Here is a 24,640-nt window from a genome sequence, read left to right as displayed (position 1 = left end):
ATCTCGTCAGAGCTGGCCTCTAATTTCATGAATTCCTGTAAGAGTAACTATGACTACAGACATCTTTCCCTGAATATGAAGCTCCTCATATAGTTCCCTCTTGTCATGTTTTATCCATCTATCTATACCTATAAGTCTCTCCCCTTTCCTCAGTACCTCAGTACCAGTATTCTATACGTCTCTTCATATTCTTCTTAGGTAGAGAGACATTTTGTCAATGCAAAATGTTTAAACAAGTGATTGGACCCTGTAACATGGTTATCTGCAAGTTCTCGCTGCGAGCAGAAACACGCATGGTTGCTGTGCAATATATTTCCATGGTTGCCACATTGCTGCCCTTCTCTATAGCTACAGCTCGTTTGCTATAAATAGACGGCGTGGTGCAGCATCAACAGTTTAGAAACATCCTGGCATACAGGCAGGGTGAGGCAGGAAAAAAAAAAAACCCAACAGCAGCAGCACAGTTTGCTCTTGATACATTTCCATTTATTTTTAGAGCAACAAAGAGGGCCAAATGTCTGTCTTGTACGTTTGTTAGTCTGACCTGATGTAAGCTCTGTCAAGCTTCCAGATTTCTAGGTTTGGCTGGTCCCATAGCCTTCAGGAAGCTCTTTAAACTTGCTATAAAAATACATCCCTTTTATATAATTAGAAAGTGCAGCACAATGTACTCATGCCAAACACGTACCTGGATGTATCCATATGGACAGTATATCAATATAACAGGAATTGCTTTAATCCTTTTCTTCCCGTCCTTATTCTCTACCCCGAACACACGATCCCATCACAGGACCTGAGGTCACGCACAATACATCTGGTAAAGTTTAGCTTCAGTAAAACTTTAGACGTGAACAAGGCCGTGGGTGCTGAGGCGTGTCCTTTTCCAGTAGGGATGTAGGCCCTTACTGCCGCATGCAGCCTGCCTATCTCACACCCCGACACTGCTGACGTGGTGGCCGCCCACCTACACACGACTCCATGAATTGGTCGCACAGCGTGTTACTGACCCCGCTGTCAGTTGGAAATAGTGAACAAAGGAAGAGAAAGCAACCGCACGCGGAAAAAAAAAAAACCTCACAATGTGAGTCACACAGACACAAAGTCGGCTCCCTGCGGAGAGGAGTGCGAGTAGCAAAGGTGTGATTTTCACAGCAGTCTTCAAAGTCCGGAGCCGGCCAACATGACAGTTGGTTAGTCTGCTAATTGGCCTCATACAGCGAGGCTTATGGCAGGATTCCATTGTAAGGTTTGACATATATGTCACCATTGTTACCTAGTGATACTTCACACACTAAAGACTTTTCTCTACTCTGAGTTGCCATAATGTGCCCATCAGTAGTAGCATGCGTGAGCATCATCAATAAATCATCAGATCAAAGTAATGAATGAAACCTCTCTAACCGAAGCACTCAGTGGGAATCAGCACAGCGGATGATTCCTTACATAACATGACAGGTATAATTGCCGTCATCCAAAAACACTTAACAGCAGAGACTAATCAGTCCATTTCATTTCACAATGATACTTTTTAATCAGTGAAAACAGTGTTCTGACAGCTGCTGGGTTGGCCATTAAAGGTGAAATATGCTCAGGATGTTGCACAGAGCCTGGCCTGCGAGTTGACAGATGTCATCCTGTCTGCCCTCTGTGGTAATTGTGTAACTTTTCACAAATGCCGGGCTGATATTAATGGGTAAACTAAAGCCAGGTCTACAACAAGACTCCCATTTGTTATTATTATCTAACTGTTGGCAGTTAGATCAATATTTATGAACTTGAGCATCCCAAAGAAAGAACAGGGGAGCCACGGTTTTGAAACGAGTTGTCATCAAGAGGCAAAAAGGAGCCGCTCTTTGGTAAGTAATGTGGAATCTGAGTATGCAGGGGTTATATGTCTCAATGATTTCTGGGACATTGTTGTTTGGATTGTTCGGGGAGCGAAGATGAGCCCATAGCCATGCAACAATCACCGTGGATGCCGGTACGTTGTCACACATAAAGTCTCCTCTTTCTTTGTTTGTGGCCTCCCAGAAACCATTTCCTTGTCACAAGTAGCCATTTTGCTGTCAGAGAGGAGGGTGATGATTTATTCAAATTTTAATTTAGGTTGACTTTTCTCTTGTGTGTGTTTTTAAATCAAGACCACTTCCAATTGCTCATGAGTCTGTAGTGATTGAGCACTCCCCTCGTGACACTGCATGTCTGCGTGTGTTTCTTCCTCTGTAGGGATGGACCTGACCAATCATCCCCTCAGATTGGCCAGTTCAGTGGGAACACGGCTTTGGAGTCTGTTTACTCGACTTCCAACATCATCCTCATCAAGTTCCACTCCGACTTCTCCGGCGCCGGCTTCTTCGTCTTAAGCTATCACGGTGAGACACCACAGCAGAATCGATTTAGCTGCAGATTTAGCGATGGAAACATTTGATTGAGTTTGTTAAGTTGAAATACTATATTTTCATTACCTTTCTCTGACGTTTTTTAGTTGTTGTCCTGAGGTGTAGCGGTAAACCTGTAATGCAGTTGCAGTGTGAGCATCGACCTGTTTGTTGTTGTGTTCGACTCTCTGTAGCTTCATCATCATTAGGTTCCACTCACACCTGCTTCCTCTGACTCATTGTGACTCGTGAAGTTTGGTCCTTCACTGGAACTTTTCGTTTTGGTCACATTGGCCACAGAAATAATATACAGAGAGAGAGAAAATAATGCATCATTCGGTCGTGCTCATATCCACTTCCATTTTCTTGGTTTAAGAAAATTGCTTTTACGGTCAAACAAAATACTGAAATGAGTTTAACTTATAACCACAAGGGAAAAATATGAGACAAATAAATGTTACTACTTTCATTTTGTTGTGTTTTTTTCTCCATGTCCAAGCTTTGTATGGCATCCAGTTTTTTCTTTTTGCTGTCATTTCCCTTGATTACAATGTGCATAGTATCTACTGCTTATAATAGTGTGGAAATTGTATTAATTCATTCTGATAATGAACTTAAATATAACAGGGAAGAATCCTTGCAGATGAATCTGTCCTCGTCGTCCAAAAGTTTTAGAAAATCAGCACTTTTTCTCAAAAGTTTATGTTCAATGCTCTTCTGTGGAAACATGTCAGGTTGTTGTTGTTGTTGAGCAGGCTTTCCTTTTTCATGCAGATAGCATGTTGTTAATGAATGTTGGTTGGTAGATGTGAACTGTCAGCTGTCACACTCACACAGGAACAGCACCATGTGATAGATTAAAGTTTATTTTTAATTCCTTCTCTAATGGGGGATGCAGACCGTGACAGGGATGATGGAGAAATGATGACATGCATGACAGTGGTGCTGAGCATTGTTTTGTATTAGAAAGAAAGACAGGAGGGAGCGAGAAGAGATGGACGAGACAAACTCCCTGTTTGATTGTATCGAGATAACTTGAGTCCTTTGTTAAGAAATACAGTAAGAAATAGCACAAATCTTACCAGAGTTTCTGCAGCAGGAGGTTGTCAAAGTAAAGGACAAAGTTTCAATGTGTCTTCCTCAGCCTCCTTCAGCGACTTTCAGAAATTCTGGTTTGAAATGCCAAAACAATCTTCAATCCACTGTTGGAGATGTTTATCCTGGTCATTTTCCGTGCATTCATGTATGACCGGGTCAGGGTTGCCAGGGCCTCCATGAAGTGATGACGAACTTGCAGTGGTAGTGATAATGTTGTCATGGACGGGAGGCCGAGAAAGTCAATGTGACATGACTGTCTTGGAGCTTAGTGAGATCAATGACTGCTCGCAGTGATCCTCTCCTCCTATGCGCAGAAGCACTGACACATCTGTACGATGACACACACACACACAAAGACAAACTCAGACATGCACACGCAGAGAGACCACAAGGCTTTGATATGCATGAGAGCAGCAGATACTATTGGCAGGTCTCATTTTCATAGTCAATTTCATCCTGACTTATAGCCCTCAGCCCTTTCTCCCCCTCTCTCTTTGGTCCACTCCCTGTTTGTGTCTGTCTGGATCTGCTCCCCCTCGCCCCCCCCCCCCCCCTTCCCCCCTCTCTCGATCTCCCTCTCTGTTAGTGAGTGATCTATGGTCATGCAGTAATATTGATTACAGCCCACAGCTCAGCAGTGTGAAGGCAGCTCCTTTTTATGATGGAAGGCAGTGCTGCATCGGTGTAGCCGGTCTGTTTTTGATGCCGTGCCAACGTTGCCTGACCGTTTGTTCTTCAAAAAGTGAAGTTAAACAGAAACAATGAAGATGAAATAAAACAGACACCAGGTTGTTTCATTACACGCACAGACTGGCAGGGGAACTGGAAGCTTAGCCGTTGGCGCAGGTAAAAATCAACAGTAACAAAGACACTTCTTGGCAGCTTCAAAACGGTCGAAAGTCTTTTTTTCGCAATCTTAATGGAGCTTATGTTTACGGACCACATTTCCTCTCATTCTTCTACAATTTCCCTCAAATTGTCCTCTCTCCCCTCCTCTGCTGTGTCTCCTCTCCCAGCATACCAATTAAGGATTTGCCAGCCTCCTCCAGAAGTGGCCAATGCTGACATGCTGGTGGAGGACGGCGAATTGGAGATAGGTGAGCTGTCTGCTCGCGTTCCCTTTAAACCTGAGACCTGTAACTCGTTTGTGGCATAGTTTATTAAGATCTGATGCTCATTTACAGATACAGTTCAACCCATAATCAAAAACACTTATTTGTTCTTTTACTATCATGTTATTTACCAATCCAGATTGTTTTGGTGTAAGTGTCCTTCTCTTGGAGACAATATATCGATAAACTCAATAGGAACTTTTTTTTCGGCCATTGATCCGACTTGAAACTGTTTTCTTTGATTTCTGGACACCGTTTTTAAAATGTGTTTTGGGGCTTTTCAAACCAAAATGATTTGGGGGGAATCATTGTCACGGTGTTATAAATGAATCTAAAAGCGTCCACGGACGGTTTACTCCAGGAGAGATCAACAACAAGGTTCCTTTGCTGCTTGAATTTTGCATTCTAAGCACACAAGACATTTTTGTACATTCAGGTGACATCATAAGGTACAGATGCCATCCTGGGTTCTCATTGGTTGGCAGTGAAATTCTAACATGTCGCCTCGGAGAAAGACTACAGATGGATGCATCACCTCCAACATGCCAAGGTGTGTAAATACGTTTAAGAGTTTTTTATTCATTTTGCAAATACTTTATGTTAAAACATTTGAAAAAAATCATCATCGTCATTAACATCCCCTTTTTTCTCTCTTTACAGTCCAATGCCCTGCACAGGATGTGCGGTACGACTCATCAGGTGTCATCCTGAGTCCCGGTTGGCCTGAAAGCTACCCCAACCTGCAAATGTGTTCCTGGAGCGTCACCGTAGAAAAGGGATACAACGTCACCATAACCTTTGAAAGTTTCCACACTGAGAGAGAGTTTGACGTGTTGGAGATTTTTGATGGTAAAAAATGTGCAATCATTTCTCTAAAGCACTCACATTGTATAGTTAATACTCTAAGAAGTGCGAAACACAATGTTTTTCTTAAAGGCATTAAGGTGTTGATATGATCAACATGGGACAAATCACAGATTAGTTGAAACGGTCTCATTCTTTCTCCTCTTTTTCCTCTAAGGTCCAACAGCCAACAGTCCCACTCTGGCAACTCTGAGCGGAGACCTGCCAGCACCGTTTAACCTCACGACCTCTGGCCACCAGTTCCTGGTCCGCTGGTCTTCGGACCACGGCACCAACAAGAAAGGCTTCAAAATCCGCTATGTTGGTGAGTACCAAAGTATGTATCCCAACTTTATTTTACTACTACTTTATATCATCATAATGCATGGACATAAGAGACAGACAGAAAGAAAACACAAAACGGTGTAAATTGAGACGATTGTCATATTTGGAATTTGAAGAAAAGTAGGTTTGGATTTTAAACAGGCGATCTAAGAATGTTGATCCAAATGAATTAAACAAAATGTGTATGGTACCATTCACCTGCAACTTCCTCCATCATCGGCTTACTTCTGTCTGTCTCCTAAAGCAGTTTACTAAAGTGCATTATGGGTAACTGTTCATTCAAGGAACGCCTCATGAGCGCAGGTGCTGATTCAAAGCAATCTTTGCATTTATTCCCTCACCTGGGCTTGCTAAGTATAACTTTAGGCTGTTGGGCATTAAACACCTTCCCATGGGTGAGGAGGCTTGAGCTCATTATTCAAGGGTATTCTTTGACATTTAAGGGGCGGATACTGTATTACCTGTTTTCACTTCATACAGTCCAGTCACAATGCTGTTTCTTTAACCTTTGAATCACCACTGGTGTGGATGATGAATTAGACGCTGAATCGTACCAGAAAAGCCTCCCAGGACTCACACTCCGTAACCTTCTTTGACGTTGTGATTGATGTGAGCATCTGCAAGGATCTTCAAGCATATGTTATAAGCCTGCTAATGCAATGGTTCAACAACATGCTCTGTTTGTCTCACATTATAATGAATGTGTTCTCATTATTGTGTCACATCATCTCCCTTAGTTTTATAAAGAAACCTACTTCTTAGTCATTATAACAAGATATACTGGTATTTCATTATACAAGGGGAAGGAGCCTGAACTGGATCTAATTGGATATTGTCAGCTCGCTGCTTTGTCTTCAGTACATCCCGGTTCAATGATACCAGCCGAAGGCTTTTAATTAGAAATCACTGACCGTTTCCAACCAACCCTTTCCGGCACTGATTATGTGCTTCCTACAAAAATAAAACAGAGTAAACGGAACAAAACTCCCTCCATGACTCTTAAAGGTGGCCACAGCATTTCTGAACAAACATTGATATTTGACCTCATCACTCAAACAAATTGCCCCCCTCCAGATTAATCGATCCCCTTCAACTGGCTCCTCGTTATTCATCCACTGGTTCTCCCATTTCTGGCTGCTGATTGGCTGGAATGCGAGCCATGTTGTTAGTATAAGCGATGGATTTTTAAATTTTAAATTGCGCACACAGAATGAACAGCTAGCAGAGCGTGAGGAAATATTCGCTGAATTTGAAAGGAATTCCGTGTGATTACAATCACGCCTTCAACTGTTCGCTTGGATTAAGAATCCCACCGTACGGATACTGGTGACAGTAACCGTGCAGGTATTTAGAGCAGGCTCATCACCAATGAATTAGGCCAGAGAAGAGGAAGAGCAAACAACTTGTCCAAGCTACCATCTAACTGTACCTTAAACGCCGGAGGAATAAGAAGAAACTGCTAGTGGAAACCTACATGCATGTATACGTTTTATGTCTATCACAGCAATGATCTTAAGCAGAAACAATGGGTCACTGTAGATCGAATAGGAAACGGTGCTGTTAGCTCAGGCTTTAGGTTATAGGATACTGTATAGTAGTGTGAAAAGGTAGTGGTAACACTTTCCATAATACCCATGTTGATATATAATACAAGATAAGTATAGCCTTTCTATAATACATTATAATGCTGTTATGGGTTACTCTAAGTGGCTTACTGTGAGTAAAATAATCAAATATCGATAAATCTATGCAAGAACAACACACAAAATATTTCATAATGATTTTACTTTACTTAACTATGGCTACTTAGAGTGATGTATAATCCTACAATTCTGAGTATTAAGTTGCAAAGCGTGACCTTATGAGTCTAATGTGTCTCTATGCAACGCTTAATAATCTGTTACGAGTGTTTTATTAAAGCATTATGAATATTTAGGAGTGCTTAAAGTTACGTTTGGCCCTCTCCAGCTCTGTACTGCTCAACCCCAGACTCTCCGCTCCATGGCTCCATCTCCTCTCAGAGCGGCGGCCACGTTAACAGCGTGGTGCGCTGGGCTTGCGACCGTGGCTACCGTCTCATAGGCAACGCCACAGCGACCTGCCGCCGCACGGCCCTCGGCTACCACGCATGGGACTCTCCGGTCCCTGCGTGTCAAGGTGCGTTGGTTTGTCTTTGCATGGAATGCGCGTCTCCCTGAAGCTGAACTAAAGCAAAGTGTGTATGTGATGTGGAATAGTAGGAAAGAAACAATTCAATTTGCAAAGTGTGCAAAGCAATGTCAGTTTGAAAAATAAGGTCCGGATGTACAAGTGAAACATTTCAGACTCGTGTTCATATTTTAAGAAAATAAAAATATATAATATATACCCATACAGACACCATACATATACATACTATTTAATATATATATATACAAACAAAACAAAAAACGGCACAGTGCATTGGCCTATGCGTGCCAGCTGTAGAATGTCTCCACAGCTGGCACTGGTAGCGTGTAGAACTAAGCCTTATGTTTGTTTAAAAAACAAAATGATTTCATTGTCTGAGTTATTAAGCGGGCAAAATAATTTATGCAGAAAAATGCTTAAGACAGTTTGGAAAGTATCGACTCCTGCAGCCACAAACATTTACCTTGCACTACTCCCTCTCTTTAATAATATTCTCATTACAAAGTAATAAGTGAAAAGATTGAATTGTGTAATATTGCAGCCCATTTATTGTGTCATGTTAACTAGCATATAATTGGGTATAAATAATTTAAACTGAATCCATAAACTTGACATAATAAGTGACTTGCCTTATATTGTAGCTAACATGGATGTAAATTTCTTAAATAAATAGTGTATTGTAGAAATGTAGCAACATGTATTATTCTTGCTCCAGAATATACATATTGCTGAATTAAGTGAGACAAATGTGTGAAGCAATGTTCACATAAAGAGGCTCGTGATGTCACATTTAATTGATATCCATTTTGTAAAATAGAAGAAAAGAAAACCTATTATTCCGTGTAATGAGTTGCATAACATTTCCTTTGTCTTCCTGTCTCTAAAAGTGTGTAATAAGAACATACTGGAATATGTTCCACAAGGACTAAATGACTTAATGTTGCTTGCTTGTCTTTTCCAACACATCAAATGACTGTTTCAAGTCCCAGTTTGTATCTGGTATTGAAATGACGTCTATTTTAAACCAGCATGGACTGTGAAGCTGCAATTTCAGGATGTATTTTGCTGGAGCTGGTTGGAACTGAACATCAAACATCTGTTGATTGTGTATTGTTATTTTCATGGCTCCATTGAAGAAACAATGCCAGCGTGTTTACAAGTGCACAATATCCTGCAGAAACCTTTCAAACAAAGTACATCAAACCTGCCTACCTGACAGACATAAAATGTGCTTTGGGGCTTTCTGTGTGTGTCTGTTTGCATATTGTCTTATTAACCACCGTGTACGCGTCCTCCCATAGCTGTCTCGTGCGGGGCCCCCAAGGCTCCTACAAATGGAGGCGTTTTAACAGCCGACTACTCCGTCGGAACAAGAGTTTCCTATTTTTGTAACGACGGGTACCGACTCTCAAGCAAAGAATTGACGTCAGCCATCTGTCAGCCGGATGGCACTTGGAGCAACCACAATAAGATACCACGATGTTCTGGTAGGTGACACAAAGATGTCGACGAAATATCAGCAATATAAATACCAAGAGTGACTATTTAAAGGCGCTGTATTAGAGGAAATGTCAGAATCCAGGGTGATTTCTATTGTGTCATTTCCAAAATAGCAGAAATGCAGAACTTTTCTGATTAATCCCCCCACATTACTATAAGGCTATAGAGTTGCTCTCCCAAATAGTACCTACTCTAACTGCCACAGTACTACCACTTCAAATCAATAACCATGGGATAATTATCTTCTGATGAATAAGATGCATATACTAGTTTGTAAGCAATATATAATCAGCTCTTTGATACTTTGATCTGGACATTGTTATTCAAATTAGGTCACTATCGTACATCTGCGTGATATCTTCCAGTGATTTGTCCCCTGCGCTCAATCAGCTTTTTAAAATATCTGACGCTGTTTTGAAATGGTCGGTTTGTGTATCAATTTGAAACAAACAACATTTTCCCTCACCCTGTGCGTCTCTGTAGTGGTGGTGTGTTCCAGCATCGGGTCATTTTCTTTAGAACACGGCCGCTGGAGGATCGTCAACGGCTCCCATTACGAATACCGAACTCGCATCGTGTTCACCTGCGACCCGGGATACTACAGATTGGGCCCTGCGCACATCCAGTGCTTACCAGCCGGCGTGTGGAGCTGGAAGAACGAGAGGCCGCACTGCCAGGGTGAGTAGCAACGACAAACGAGGGTCCCATGACGACTGCAACTGAAAAAAACTATTTCAGCAATGAGCCGGCAATGATAATTATCATTATGTTATATAACGTGTAAGTATTAAAATTGTAGCAATTAAGACAAATATAAACTTGAGCAAACTTAAGCCACGGTAACTTGTTTACTCCTGCATACATGTAATTAAAAAAAAGAAAAATCAAGCAGAGAAATTGTCGAACACGAACATTTTCTGTAAAACAGAGAATAGTTGTTTTTACATGTTTTTCTCACAGATAAAACAAATATCTAAATGATTTATCTTAAACATTTTTTTCATTTTGAAAGTGTTTGCAGTTATTGTGCAAAAATAAACTTACAAGCTATACTGGTTACTCCTAATTAATAGACAGATATGAGATTGATATGCGTCCTTTCATCCAACTCTTTCCCACATAGCAAATAGGTAAATGCCGTTAAAGGTATTTTCAGAAGGGTAAATATTTAAAAAATATTCACTGTACATAAAAGTCATTCCATTCTTTCTTGCAGGCTCTAACCAGTAAGTGGATACAGATTCCTTGACATTTTAAATCAACGTTATTTTTCAGAAAATAACGCTGTGACATTTGAAACTCTACTGTCATTTTCTTTACCTGAAAGGTTTAAAGTGTCAGAAAAGGAAACTATATTTGCACCAAATTACTGTGATTAAGAGCTCTCTAAAAAGGCAACAACCTCACAGAAAGCAAAGGGCTCCAACAAGTTCTCAACTAACTTAAATAACTAAATTGGTGCACAAATGCTTGTGTTTTTCAGTTATATCGTGCGGTGAGCTGCCGTCTCCACCCAGTGGGAAGAAGATTGGTACTCAGACAACATTTGGCGCTACAGCCATCTTTACCTGCGATGCTGGCTTCATGCTGGTGGGGTCAGCCGTCAGAGAGTGCCTGTCGTCTGGGCTTTGGAGTGGAATGGAAACAAGATGTTTAGGTACGTAGCTACTAGAGACAATACTATATTGTGTGAGTATTGTGTATGATTCTGAAGACACCAGGACCGCAGAGAGCCTTCACATCTTCCGCCGCAAACTAAAGACACACCTCTTCAGACTCTACCTCGACTAATAGACTCATAAATTGTAGCACTTAAATTGTACTTGTAACGCCACTTATCTATATATAAGCAAATTGTAAATTGGCTCATTTGATGAAATTGTACTTTCTTGTTTCTTGCTCTTCTGAGTTTGTATCCCGATGGCTGAATGCACTTATTGTAAGTCGCTTTGGATAAAAGCTTCAGCTAAATGACATGTAATGTAATGTGTATGCTGTGATATACGGCCATTTTCTGAGAATTAATCTTAATCTCTTATTATTTGTAAGGCTTAGAGGACATATTCGGGATTCGGGACACACGTCCTTACACTCGCACAAACACACAAGTTGTCCATTAGAAAGGGACGGTGTCTGTGCCCTGCGCCCTTTGTTTGGCTGCACAGCTGCTCCTCTCTGGCCTCGTCTCTCACAAGCTTCTGCTGTGCACTAAACAGATTCAGTTTGAAAGTTGATTTTTTTTTCATATAAATACGGCAGACAGAAAGCACAGCTACTTTCTTCTGTCAGTGTGCCAGCCAGAGGTAACAGATGTTATGACGCGGTGCTGTCACTTCTCTGTGAAACCTCGGTAGAAACAGCGCTTCCCTGAATACTTCACAAGCTGAGAGGGATATAAGAAGCAATTCATAACGCAACAGTTCAATGAAACTTAAGCTAGACTGACGAGGAGGCCTGAGTAAATAGATAGGTAGCCATAGAAATTGCTTTGAACAGCATTGTTGTCGATACTTTTTCTTATTACTCTTCAAAACAAAACCTCATTTCTTGCATCACAATTTATAATTGACATTCATGATTAGGAAGGAGGCCGACAAATCCGGTTAGCTCTGCTGTTACCAGCTAACGTTTGGTGATCCAGTTTCCACGTTGATGTGTCACGTGTTTGCTTAGAGTCGCACGTCTTAAATGTGGATAAACCGGGTTTCAAAGTGTCATTGCCTGCTCTTAGAGGCCTGCCAGAGGTTTCTGCAGATGTTTAACGATTGTCACTGTTAAAATATCCCATATGGAGGAAGCAGACTGTCTTGGTAGAAACGTTCAGCCCTCAAGGTGTGTTTAAAAGTCCCAGGCCTACTTAAGATGTTAGTGTCTTGCTGATATGGTCTTTATAGCCTTCAAAATAACACAGAGAATGCATCTCATGGATACAGCAAGAACGTAAAGTCATTTGGAAATATTGGCAAGTTACCTCTTGGTCACGACCAAAGTAAATAAAAGCGAGTCTAATAAAATAATTTAATACATTTTTATATACAAAAATCAAAAGCACAGCTCGGTATTTGAAAGCAAAATACATGGAATAACATTAGATAGAAACATAAATACAAGATACAGATACAGTATAGATATTAAAAAAGGTAATGAGAGGAAAAGGAGACATTCACCAATAGTATGTATAAAAAAAACAATACCATCTTAACAGTGTTTTGTGGTCATACAAAGGACATTGCAGTATCCTGTAAGATATTTAAAAAATACATCAAACACAGATAGGCAACTGTGGCAGCTCAAGTACAGTTGACGTGAAGTTGAACGGTCTTTGGAGTAATGAAAAAGAAGACTGTATGTACTGGATTTTCCCCACATTCCCGAGCCAACCTCAGCCTACTTTCAAATGTAGGAACCTTTTCAGATTTCCAGGACTAAAGAAGATGCTGTGTGTCTGTCAGGGGTGTGAAGAGGACGGCCTGAGCATCAATCCTCCTCTCGTCCTCAGAGACGATGCTGCCTGTGGTCTGAGTCCCCTGCATGTTTGTCTTTTGTCTTTCAGCCGGTCACTGTGGAATCCCAGAGGGCATTGTGAACGGCCAGGTGATCGGAGAGAACTTTGGTTACCGGGATACGGTCGTGTATCAGTGTCTGCCCGGCTTTCGACTGATAGGCTCATCAGTTCGCATTTGTCTCCAAGACAACCAGTGGTCTGGACAGCTGCCCGTCTGCATACGTAAGGAAAACACATCTTTCACTCTCCCTAAAGATTTGCCTGAGCTGACAAAGGAACCCAGACCCCCTATTTATGTGTCTCAAACACAACTTGTGTGCTGGTCTTTTCATCAAAGTATAGACAATAAATGAATGAAAAGTTTGTACGGCAGCAATTTAGTGCAAGGGGCAGCGGCGTGCGTTTGTGACACGAATCCCAAATCCCCTCCACAGTACGATGAAAACAACCTAAAAGATTCTGTGTAATCCAAACTAGTCTTTGAGTTTTATGCATGTGTGTATGCATGCAGGCAATGGATGAATAGAGATTGCCCTCTAAAACTAAAGTGGATCTTGAGGATGCTTGAATGGTGCAGAGGGCTCAGCATTTCTTATTTTCATTTGGGATTAATACTGGCAGAATATGTGGAGTTTTGTTAATACTTTTAAAATGAATTTTTGTTTCTGTAGTATAGTAATTTGGTCGATTTTGGTCACAAATTCTAAATGGAAACGCTAGATCGAGAGTCAAGAGGCCAAAAAATACATTATAAGAATTAAATTGTTTAGCATTCCATTGCATTTGAACAGGGTCTTTGTCATTGCATACAACGTTGTGATTACATTCCATGCAACAACAAAAAAGTTTTGTTTTTTTAACCATCATTTTGTGATTGAAAAGCTCCACTGATTTAGCATTGCACTCTTAATTAAAGTTATTTATAATATTGCACTTAAAATAAAACTTATTGTCAATGAAGCAGAACCAGAGAATCGGTCTGATGAGAAACTATGTAAGCAGAAAAGTGTACTCAGGTAAGTGCATATATTTGCCAGTTGCGTCTGCGCAACAACTGCTGCTCTTACATTTTTTATTACATTTTCCCAACAAAAGAATGGTTGTTGGGGACCCCTGATATAGCGTATCAGATATAAGTCTTACTCACACACAGATCCACTAATGATTTGGATTCATGCAGCTGTCTCCTGTGGGAGCTCTCTTCCTTCAGTGCAGAACATTTATTAAACAGAATAAAATGTCAAAAATTGACAAGACTAAAACAATCTACAGGTAATGCTCAGCCCCTGTTAGCCGCTAACTAGCTGCCCTCCTGCCGACGTCGGAAGACGCGCTAAGCTGATTCAGTCAATGCTCGAGTATTTCACCAAACTACAACTGCTATTACGTTTGACTGAGGAGTCCAAACTGAAGCAGTTGGTGATCCTTTTTTTAGTTAGTCTTTGTTAGTCTCTATTCAAATGAGATTTTATACACCAAGAAATGTACCGTTAAAGTAATCAAAACCTGAATGTTATTTTAAGTCACAGTATAAAATATAAGTGTTGCGATCAAACCCTTTTTCACCTGCTCCATCTGTTTGAGTCAGGATCAGCCGGTTATCGGATTCTGTATTCATACTAAACATTGATATACAGTACATCCATTCCTCTGAGCATAGAGGAATGGATGAATGAATGAGCATAACACATATTAGGTTGACCAGTCCTGCAGTATGTAGGCCTAAACTTCTAGTTACCTTTAACAAGGTTCATGTCTCCACCAACGGAGTGGTAGAGCTCATAGATCCCCGTCACATTTCAGTCATGGGTTAAAAAAAAAAACTCTTCCAAAATTGGACACTTACTATGAGCGTCCTGGATTTCGAGGCAGCGACTGTGCACCGATGAGGTGGTGATGAGAACGGCCAGCCGGAGCCAATCACAACAGGCCTATTACCAAACGAGACAGTGAGCCAGAGGCGGCGTATTAACACCATGTTTGAAAGGCGGAGGTGGTGACGTGGTGTCAGCAGCGGCGTAATAGAGATTTGAAATTGACTATAAAATAGTTTTTATACTCCGACACTCAAAGAAAAATAAATACTCAATAAATAGATTCCTTTTGGACAATATCCTAATATGCATGTATGCGTTTGACCGTGGCATGCGCCTGTTTCTATCTGCTGTAATAGTGTGTGTATCCGTCTGTGTGTCTGGTGTTTCTGCGCTACGCCGTTTTTATTGAGGTTATTTATGCAGAAGTTATTGAGGGAAATCATTTTACAGCCAAATTATACTGTAATTATGGAAATGAGAGGCTCTTGTTTTGTGACACAAACACAGAATGGTGATGAGACGATGTGTGTGTGTGTGTGTGTGTGTGTGTGTGTGTGTGTACAGCTGCAGGGCACGCTGACGGTGTCAGATAAATTTGTATCTTAGGCAAGCAAACAAACTTCTGATTCCCTCTGATCAAGTGAAAAGCGGCGACTTCTTCTACTTCTTTCCTGCCTTCTATTGTCATGATCAACTCTCTTTTCTGCTCCCTACTCTGTTTTCTCCTCCTCTCTTTTCACCTTTCCATCCACTCTGTGTCTTTCCTAATTTCTTTCCATTATGCGAAGCTGAGTAAGGGGACGATAGTCATTTTTTGGTGTTTACTCAAACATCAGAAATCTATCCTCAGCACAATGAGGACGGGGGACGCGCGCAAACTTCTAAGTAGCTCTATTGAGTGAGTTAACAGGATGAATATTTATGATGCACAATGGCACATAGAGGACACTCAATGCTGACACGTGACATTCAGAGACGTGATATTTCTAAAATAATGACCCCAAATCAAGATGCCAGCTATGACATTCTCATGAATATTTATGAATTACTCTATGAAAGACACTAGCACATAATCTTTGCTTCTTGAGTTTTGGCTCTTTTTTTTTTCGAGACAAAGAAATACATGACTGATGATTCTTAACATCTGCGTTAGATAACGTGTATTTGTTGCTTACTAAGAGGAATTTTAATTTGAGGAACAATTGCTTGTAAAAAGCCCCAAATATGTACACCAGCGCAACCACTTGACGTGTTCTAATACATCATGTGCACGCTCAGAAAGGTCATGAGAAACGTGCGTTCAGGTCTACGTAGCCATGATTAACGATGGCTTCCCTACAGCGATCAGCTGCGGCCATCCGGGAAGTCCCATCTACGGACGCACGCTGGGGAACGGCTTCAACCTCAACAACGTGGTCAGCTTCGTTTGCAACAGGGGTTATGAAATGGAGGGGCCCGCACGGGCGCAGTGCCAGGCCAACCGCCAGTGGAGCCACCCGCCCCCAACATGTAAAGGTGGGGAAAAAAGTTAAGTGTATTCACCCCTAACCTTATTTACCCCTGACCGTTAACACCACCTCACCTCAGCTCTTGTCTTTATTTGCTCTTAATGCATTTTCCTATGACAACCATCCTCCTTTACCCCTGCCCGTTTTAGTTCAGCCCACTCTTTGACTTAATGAAGTTTGAGGTAGATTCAATACTCTACTTCCCTCCCGGCTCCAGCATTCTGTGTGGGGAAACTACTTGTTTTCAGCGAAACAAGCCCTGATTATTCTCCAGAAATGTCAGGAACCAGGTTAGCTTCACAAGTAAATGCACAAGCTATCGGCGGTCTGCCCACTTTACTGATCAAAGTGCCAATGAATTGTGTAAAATTAAAAATGCAACACACTGAAGCTGGATCCAGGACACACACACCTTCATCATAACACCGCATAACATTTCCCATGTTTATTCTTTCCAACACCAAACCCCAAATGAGTTCTTCTGTCTTCCCCACAGCCTCCTTATTATGCCCTATATTATTTTACAGAGCTTTATTCCCAGAGCGAAGCACTGGAAAACGCAAGAGGGGGAAGCGAAATAACCCTCTCTGGTTCATGCCAAATAACACATGCTTCTCTCTCCCGTTGTGCATTTGTGTTTGTGCGTCTCTGTGTCTCTCTGTGTATAGTGGTCAACTGCTCTGATCCAGGTATCCCAGCCAACTCCATCCGCCAGAGTAAAATAGAGCACGGCAACTTTACCTTTGGCACTGTGGTTTTCTACGACTGCAACCCGGGGTATTACCTGTTTGGATCACCTGTTCTCACCTGTCAACCTACTGGACAGTGGGACAAACCACTGCCTGAATGTATAGGTCAGTTTAATCCTTTTTTTCCTCCTCTTCCCCCTAAAAGAGAATGGGTTCAGTTGAGTGTTTGCTAAGCCCCACGCTCTTTAGTAACAGTTGCTAAGCCTGTGGTAATAACAATGGAAGATGAACCACTGGAAATTATCATTTCTTTTTTTTGAAGAATGGGTCCTTTAATGCCAGACAGAGGAAGAAAACAGCAGACGTCTCATTATTACGGTTAATGATGTGTTCTTTGGGCCTGAAGGAAACGCTCGGCTCTTGACAGCCATCTCTCTCTCTCTCTGATTAGTTGAAACGAGCTGTCCACCCTTCCTTCATCTGTGTGTCTCTGAACCCCCGTCTCTCCCTCTTTTGGTCTCTAGTTGTAGATTGCGGTCACCCCGGCTCTCCCCCTAACGGTGTGCTGAGTGGAGATAAGTTTACATTCGGCTCAACGGCTCGATACTCCTGTCTGGGTGGAAGACAGCTGAAAGGAGAATCGTCCAGGACTTGTCAGCTCAACGGGATGTGGAGCGCCCCCATGCCCTTCTGCTCTGGTAACCATTTGAACCCTTATTGAATACACAGACGTCCACCCTATCAGAAGGAGAGCTGGATGGATTGGGGATGTAGATGAAAGATGACACGTCTAAAACATGTAGACCCAATGGAGCGTAGAGCACTTCATGCCTTAACATCCTGCAGGAACACTTTGTTGCCCCCTTTTGCACTCAGCCAAGGGGTAATGGGATGGATGGATGGACAGGTAGAGGGTTGGTTAGGTGCATGAAAAGCGAATATATCAGTACCTGTCTGTTAAAAGGGTTGTGGAGCGTAACCTTCCTCTACAACCACTTAAATCATCAGCCGTGGACCCTTAGCCGGGTACCTTTCTGTTCTGCTCCTCTAATTTCAACTATTTGTAAGCCTCTCACAGGAGTTAGAAAGTTTGAGGCCTTTTTTCTTGTGATGATTCTCCCAAAATGACTTTTCCACTCCTGACGGATATGGAAGCTGAGGAATAAGAATTGGAGAACGCACATATACCCACGCTTTCTTCTCAGAGCCAGACATTTCAATTGGTCCAGTATTGTTTGAATAAACGGGCTACAATATGATGCTGTGGGCAACGCCTGGAAGTCGATTCAATCCAATCACCTTCTGTTTTTGTGTCATAGGACTTGCTGCTGAAAGACAGTAGTGCAAACTAAGGATGTAACAATTAACCAATATTTTTCGGAAAAGACGTATGGTTATATACAAAAACTGTAAATTGGTTGATTGTTGATACGTGTTGTAGTCAGTAAAGTCTTAAAGAGCTTCATTTGAACAGCTTTTCACATGTACGTGTATCATCCGAGAGAGAAAGTTGGGATGCACTCCTCTCCTCTTCCCCCTCTCTGTGTGCTCCTCCGCATACCGAGCGGGGGGAGAGGAGCGCAGTGCATTGCACTTGTGGCTCCCTCCTTTGCCTTGTTGGATGCGTCCCACCGCCATGCAAACAAAGCGGCTAGCTGGGTACAGAAGGTTTGATTACCGTCTACGGCGCTCCGTGCTTTCATTGCCGTCAACAGCGTGTCACTTTAGGGCCATTTTGTCCGTGGATCCAGTGGCGCACATATGTGCCATAAAACGCACCACTGTCATTATTCTGCACACTGCTGTAACAAAAGCAGAGTTTCTACCATCTTATATAAACAGACCGTCTAACTCATGTGGTTCTCAGTGGGATGGCTGGGGGCGTGATTACGGCACTCCGGGGCTGAGTGGCTCCCAGCCACCGTTTTATATAACAAACCAACTAAAAACGCATTCTGGACCAGTTGACTAGCAATGCATTGCTATTTACAGAAATTGCCTGGGGGGGGAGCAGGTTGAGGGAGGGTAATAGTGTACGGAGGAGCGATTCAGGGTTTCTGTCGTGCAGGTTTGTAGCAGGACCCCTCAGAGATAAGGGTTCAGCCCATGATCGAAGTTCTGCCCCACGACTGTTGACGAGCAAATGGAATTTCTGATGTGTTATGTGGAGCTATGTTACCTCATCTCAGGGGGTACGGATTATTTTGTCTACACCTAAAACCTCAAATAGAATTTAGCTTTTTTGTTAAGAAAAAACATTTGACAACATGAAAAATATGTGATGGTTATCCTGAGCAAATAAGTTGTTGTTCTTTAATGCTTAAAACAATTTAAATGCTTCTACATACACTTTTATCACCTCACATTTGGTTGGAAAATTATTCTGTTTCATCACAGTTGTGAAATTCAAATTTCTAAACAATAATAACAACAATCACAGAGACGGTAATCATGAAATAGAAGGTTGGTAATGTAAAACCAAATTGTGAATCTGTTCTTTCTTACATGATAACTCCTCATTTATTTTTCACCATGCGAGTGAGCTGGCCAGCTTTTCAATTGGCTCATGTGAGGATTATTTACAATGATCACAAAAGAAGCAATTCACCACTATCAAGTTGCCATGGTGCTGTTTTCTCGATCAAACCCTCCAGTGTCCCCAATTGAGAACCATTTGGACTTGTATGTTTGAGCCCAAGCGATGACAGACGAGCGAGACTGAGACCACTAGACGTCTGTGCTTTAAAAATGAAGATGTAGTTAGTGTAGCTTAGCATGATTGTTATTATTCTATATATTTTAGTATCCGTACAAGAGGGTTTTACCATGGACAGGGTGCAGGAATAGATCTCCAGAGGGCGCAGTGATCCCTGCAGTCATCGCCATGAAGAGGCAGGAAGTCATAACTCTTGTGCTTCTTTGTGCTAAGCTTACTAAGCTAACCAACTGCTGCTTGCAGTGTCACAAAGTCAATTCTTGTATTTATCTAATAATACAAATTTAGACTGTTATTAAAAAAAACATTTTATTTCAAAACTGAATCAAGTTTTACCTCAGACTTTTTTGGGTACGTCAGGTTTATGAGAATGTCTGCTAGGCCAAGGAGCCTCGGCTCAGTAACCTGTGGATTCACAAAAGCAAACATTTCTCTTTGAGCGCAGGTGCATGTGTGTGTGACCGATTAGAGGTTGTTCCAAAGTCACTTAAGGGAAACGACAGATTAGTTTCCACAATGCTCTTCAATAGAAACTCGCTCACACACATAAAAGCAACACTTCAACCCGTAATCGATTGCTAGTTCTCCCTGTTGAGACCACATACACCCGAGGCTACATTGTGCTTTGGAGCTGTGTGTGTGTGTGTGTGTGTGTGTGTGTGTGTGTGTGTGTGTGTGTGTGTGTGTGTGTGTGTGAGCGTGAGCGTGAGCATCCAATGGGAGTTGCGTAGGTGATATTTTCTCTGAAGGTGTAAAATATGTGAGTTTGTGACCTTACCGGTTTTCGATCTGATCCCGCTAATTAGAAAAGAAATTTAGTCACCATTCCCTCACATGCCCAAACTTTTAAGGTCAAATGATCATGAAATGATACAGTAAAGGTTCATTTGTTTAGCCATCCTGAGGCACAACAGATCTATGTGTTGTGTGTGTAGCATGTGCAAGCTCAATTTATGGCAGCAATCCGCTTGAGATTTAAGGCATATTACTAACCGAGCAAATGAGAAATTGGATTATTTGTTAAAAGTATGAAAAAAATTACATCCGGGTAATTCTTGCCAACGTGGTCGATTATCACACAAAGCATTTTGTTGCACGCTGAAAAAATGGTCTATGAAGGATGTGCATGGTGTGAGTGGTTATGTTTGGCTTGTACATGAGGGTGACAATGTGTGTGTTTCTGTGTGAAATAGTGTTTGGTTGCTCCCAGGAGAGCGCTCTGTCTGTCATGCAGAATTTGCTGACCAGGCAGCTCTGCAAGGGCACAGTCAGAATCACCCACCCACACACACACACACACACACACACACACGACTGCGCATACGTGAACACACCCATTATCACACACACACACACACACATATACAAAAATGTGTAAGATTGTAAGCTTTGTATGCTGAGAACCCTTTTTTCTCACTCTCTCTTGACTCTTGTTTAAATGTGATGACCTTAAAGGTTTGAAACACGTCGTGTCTTATCCGGGGACCCGACTCGATGTCCTTGTGTTCTCCCTGTAGGCGACACAGCCGGTTCCTGCGGCGATCCTGGCGTTCCCTCCCATGGTTCGAGGGAACAGACTGATTTCAGGATCCGTTCCAGCGTTCACTTCAGCTGCTCGGAGGGCTACGATCTGATTGGTTCTTCAGAGAGGATGTGCTTTCCTAATGGGACGTGGTCTGGCACGCAGCCCTTCTGCAAACGTAGGAAGATCATTTTACTCTAAATCAATCTCTTATAATCCAGCACCGTGACACTGATCCAGTGTATGGATCTGCGGATGTACACAGGCTCCTTAAATAATCAGTCATACGTAGAGCTGCAACTCATTGAGATGCACAAAGCTTTTTTTTTCTCACTCACCCCCCCCCCCAGCTGTCCAGTGCGGTAACCCTGGCACTCCCAGTAATGGAAGAGTGTTTCGTTTGGATGGAACAACATTTTCTCACTCCGTCATCTACTCCTGCATGGACGGCTACCTGCTCAGCGGCGCCACCACCAGGCTGTGTCATGCCAACGGGACGTGGTCAGCAGCACAGCCGAACTGCACCAGTACGTTACCCCGTCGAATGTTGAGGGACGGCCGAGTAACTAACTTACCAGCTTGCATGTCGTTGAATAACATCTGATGGTCCACCAGCAAATGCAGTTCTGTGCGGTGCTTTTTAGTTCAACGTTATTTTGAAACAACTGACATGCGAGGTGACTCGCACCCTAAAGAGCAGACTGTCAGCTTCAGGGAATACTAGTATTTATAATTAGAAGGTTAAATCTAGGAAATAGCGTGATGTCTGCAAACCATAAATATCGCCACGCTCCTGATGTGTAATTATAAGCCTTCCTTTCCAGCCTTTTTGGGACTCTATTTGATTCCTGGTTTTAAATCGTTCTACGATAGTATCTGTTCTGAGTAATGAAAGTATCTTCATTCTCTTGCGATGCAGAATCTACAGTGTCATGAATAACCTTGATCTGTGTTTACTTAAGCTAATTAGATTTTTGATGTATGTAAATATCCATAGAATATACTTTTTTCTCATATGAAATGTGACCAAAGCCATGGTTGAACAAGTGTTAATCAGTGCTGCATGTTACACAAATTACAAAATCTGCATGTAAATGGGAACATAACACAAAAAATGAACACAGTACACTGCCTAACAAATGTCTTGTAAAACACGTTCTGTCTAAAGGTGAAATTCAGAACCCCACGTGTTATTTATTTTCCAATATAAAGTACCTCCTTCTATCCTTGCACTGCGTCAAGAAGAATCAGTTATAAACTATATATTTATATATATGCTGAGTAACCACATCTCTTCAATTTCGGGGCCCTGGAAAGAAGAGCGTTTTTATAGAATCCCCTGACTTAACGGAGATAGCTTTTACTGTAGATTGCAATACATTACAGCCATGACCGTGTCCGGGCTGGTGCCTATTAGACTATGAAGGACAATGTGTGTAAGTGCAGTCTGGGGAATCCTAATGCTCCATAAAAGAGCCCAGGACAACCTCGAGCCATTTTTTATATTTTTGTTGTTTCATTTTTAACAAGAGAAGCCAATAACTAAATCTGAAGAGCTCATGTGGATTGCATAATCTCAGAGATGTGCTATATGCTCTTGGATCTCCTCAACTTTAAACTACACGGAACTAGAAGTAAAATGAAGCATACTTTTATGGATAAATATGCAGTTCTCTTGGTCAACGCCAACTTGGGTTTGACCATTCCGCTGTTAATAAATAGGAAAATGTGATTAAAAAATCAAACTCCCGCTGAAGTCCACAAAAATGTAATGCGGCCTTTATCCACGTTAAGTATCTAACCTCTCTCACTAACCTTTCTGCAGTCTGTCCTTTCATTTAATTATGTTCTGATTTAAATCTCCCTCTTCATCCTTCGTTATATTCAAATCACATATTTAAGAAGATCGTGCATGCAGAACCAATAAGCAAATGATGTTGTCCCACGGCATAAACTCACAAACAACCCTAATCTCCATCCCGCCTCCAACTCCTCTTGTCTGTTTCCTGCAGTGATAAACTGCGGGGATCCAGGTGTGCCAGCTAACGGGCTTCGCTACGGAGAAGACTTCACGATTGGTCAGAATGTTTCCTTCCAGTGCCAACCAGGATACAGAATGGAGGAGGACGGGTCACCTGTGAGGACGTGCACCCACAACGGGACCTGGAGTGGGAACATGCCAATGTGTACAGGTACGTTGTTTAATATCCATAAACTATACTTAACATCATCTTTAACTTTTCATCAAACGTTTCTGTAGAGAATGTCGCACAACCAACACTAACACCACTTTGACCAGCGGGTGCTGCTGGTAAATATAAAATGCCCCATCCGCACTGTGCAGCGTATATTTATTCATAGATGAGCTCCTTGTCTCACCTTAGCGACACTATGTAGAGTATGACACAGCAGATTCTGCTGCCCGTGCAGTCAGTGCCACTGTGAGGAAAATTAGAATAAACATAACAGACAAACTTTTCCACTCAATAGTTTATAACTTGGCAGCGATTGGTTACCTGCAGCTGGTTAAAACTGCATCTCTCTCTCTCTCTCTCTCTCTTTACGTCTCCTAGCTGTCACCTGCCAGCCTCCCCCTGTTATCAGTAACGGGGCACTGCAGGGCAGCGACTTCGAATGGGGCAGCAGCGTAAGCTACAGTTGCTCACCTGGTTATGAACTGTCATTCCCGGCTGTGCTGACCTGTGTGGCCAATGGAACCTGGAGCGGCATGCTACCGCAGTGCTTACGTAGGAACACACACACACTCTCACCGTTGCATGCAGGAAAACACATGTACACCTGTAATATTTGCAACACATACTGAAAGGAGATCTGTGTGTGTGTTGGTGCGTGTGCGCACAGCCAAGTTTTGTGGTGACCCAGGTAATCCAGCCGGTGGTTTCAGAGAGGGACGAAGCTTCATCTACCAATCAGAAGTCTCCTTCAGTTGCGCTCCTCCACTCGTTCTGGTCGGCACAGCAACCAGGCTCTGTGAGAATGACGGTACCTGGAGCGGCACGCACCCTCGTTGCATCGGTACGTGGAATACACTCCGTGACCAGACAAAATGTGGACACACACAAATCAGCTTTAGTTCCACCTCATTTTCCATCTTTTTCTCAACAGCAAGGACATCGTGGTAGAAAACCTTTTGTGACATTTTTTCAACACAAAAAAAAAGAAGAAAGTTCTCAATTTAAATGTGTGAAGACAAGCAGCCACACAACAACATATTGATTTGATAAGACAGGGGTCACCAACCCTTTTTGCCTCACGGACCGGGGGGGTGGTAGTAGTGGGAGAGGGGGGGGGGGCGTAGTGGCGCGCTCTCTGTCCGCTGGTGGACAGACAGTAGTGGCCAATTGTATAAGGTGAAAAAAAGCTTGGTGACGCTTGAGAAATATGACAAGAGTGACAAACGCACTTAACTAGGAGAGA

At 42.2% G+C, this 24,640-nt stretch overlaps 1 protein-coding gene across 7 annotated transcripts in view; it reads left to right on the top strand.

Moving 5' to 3' along the window:
- LOC120826256 (CUB and sushi domain-containing protein 3-like) overlaps nucleotides 1-24,640 on the top strand; it is a 256,995-nt gene that overhangs the window by 219,610 nt on the left and 12,745 nt on the right. For 3 of the 7 annotated variants that reach the window (XM_078081429.1, XM_078081428.1, XM_078081423.1), the window contains 18 exons: nucleotides 2,227-2,372; nucleotides 4,493-4,573; nucleotides 5,025-5,138; nucleotides 5,249-5,437; nucleotides 5,610-5,768; nucleotides 7,745-7,933; nucleotides 9,247-9,432; nucleotides 9,929-10,123; nucleotides 10,929-11,102; nucleotides 12,999-13,172; nucleotides 16,109-16,294; nucleotides 16,944-17,129; nucleotides 17,489-17,662; nucleotides 21,198-21,380; nucleotides 21,553-21,729; nucleotides 23,215-23,394; nucleotides 23,776-23,949; nucleotides 24,065-24,238. In XM_078081429.1, the coding sequence (XP_077937555.1) occupies nucleotides 2,227-2,372; nucleotides 4,493-4,573; nucleotides 5,025-5,138; nucleotides 5,249-5,437; nucleotides 5,610-5,768; nucleotides 7,745-7,933; nucleotides 9,247-9,432; nucleotides 9,929-10,123; nucleotides 10,929-11,102; nucleotides 12,999-13,172; nucleotides 16,109-16,294; nucleotides 16,944-17,129; nucleotides 17,489-17,662; nucleotides 21,198-21,380; nucleotides 21,553-21,729; nucleotides 23,215-23,394; nucleotides 23,776-23,949; nucleotides 24,065-24,238 (3,041 nt within the window). The remainder of the gene's footprint in view (nucleotides 1-2,226; nucleotides 2,373-4,492; nucleotides 4,574-5,024; nucleotides 5,139-5,248; nucleotides 5,438-5,609; nucleotides 5,769-7,744; nucleotides 7,934-9,246; nucleotides 9,433-9,928; nucleotides 10,124-10,928; nucleotides 11,103-12,998; nucleotides 13,173-16,108; nucleotides 16,295-16,943; nucleotides 17,130-17,488; nucleotides 17,663-21,197; nucleotides 21,381-21,552; nucleotides 21,730-23,214; nucleotides 23,395-23,775; nucleotides 23,950-24,064; nucleotides 24,239-24,640) is intronic. The other 4 variants (XM_078081427.1, XM_078081430.1, XM_078081426.1 and 1 more) reach the window with 3 other exon arrangements.

Source organism: Gasterosteus aculeatus, chromosome 10 (genome assembly GCF_964276395.1).
Source record: "Gasterosteus aculeatus chromosome 10, fGasAcu3.hap1.1, whole genome shotgun sequence".
Classification (NCBI taxonomy): Eukaryota; Metazoa; Chordata; class Actinopteri; order Perciformes; family Gasterosteidae; genus Gasterosteus; species Gasterosteus aculeatus.
The sequence above is the reverse complement of the archived record's forward strand: the minus strand, read 5'-3'. Positions and strand labels throughout refer to the sequence as shown.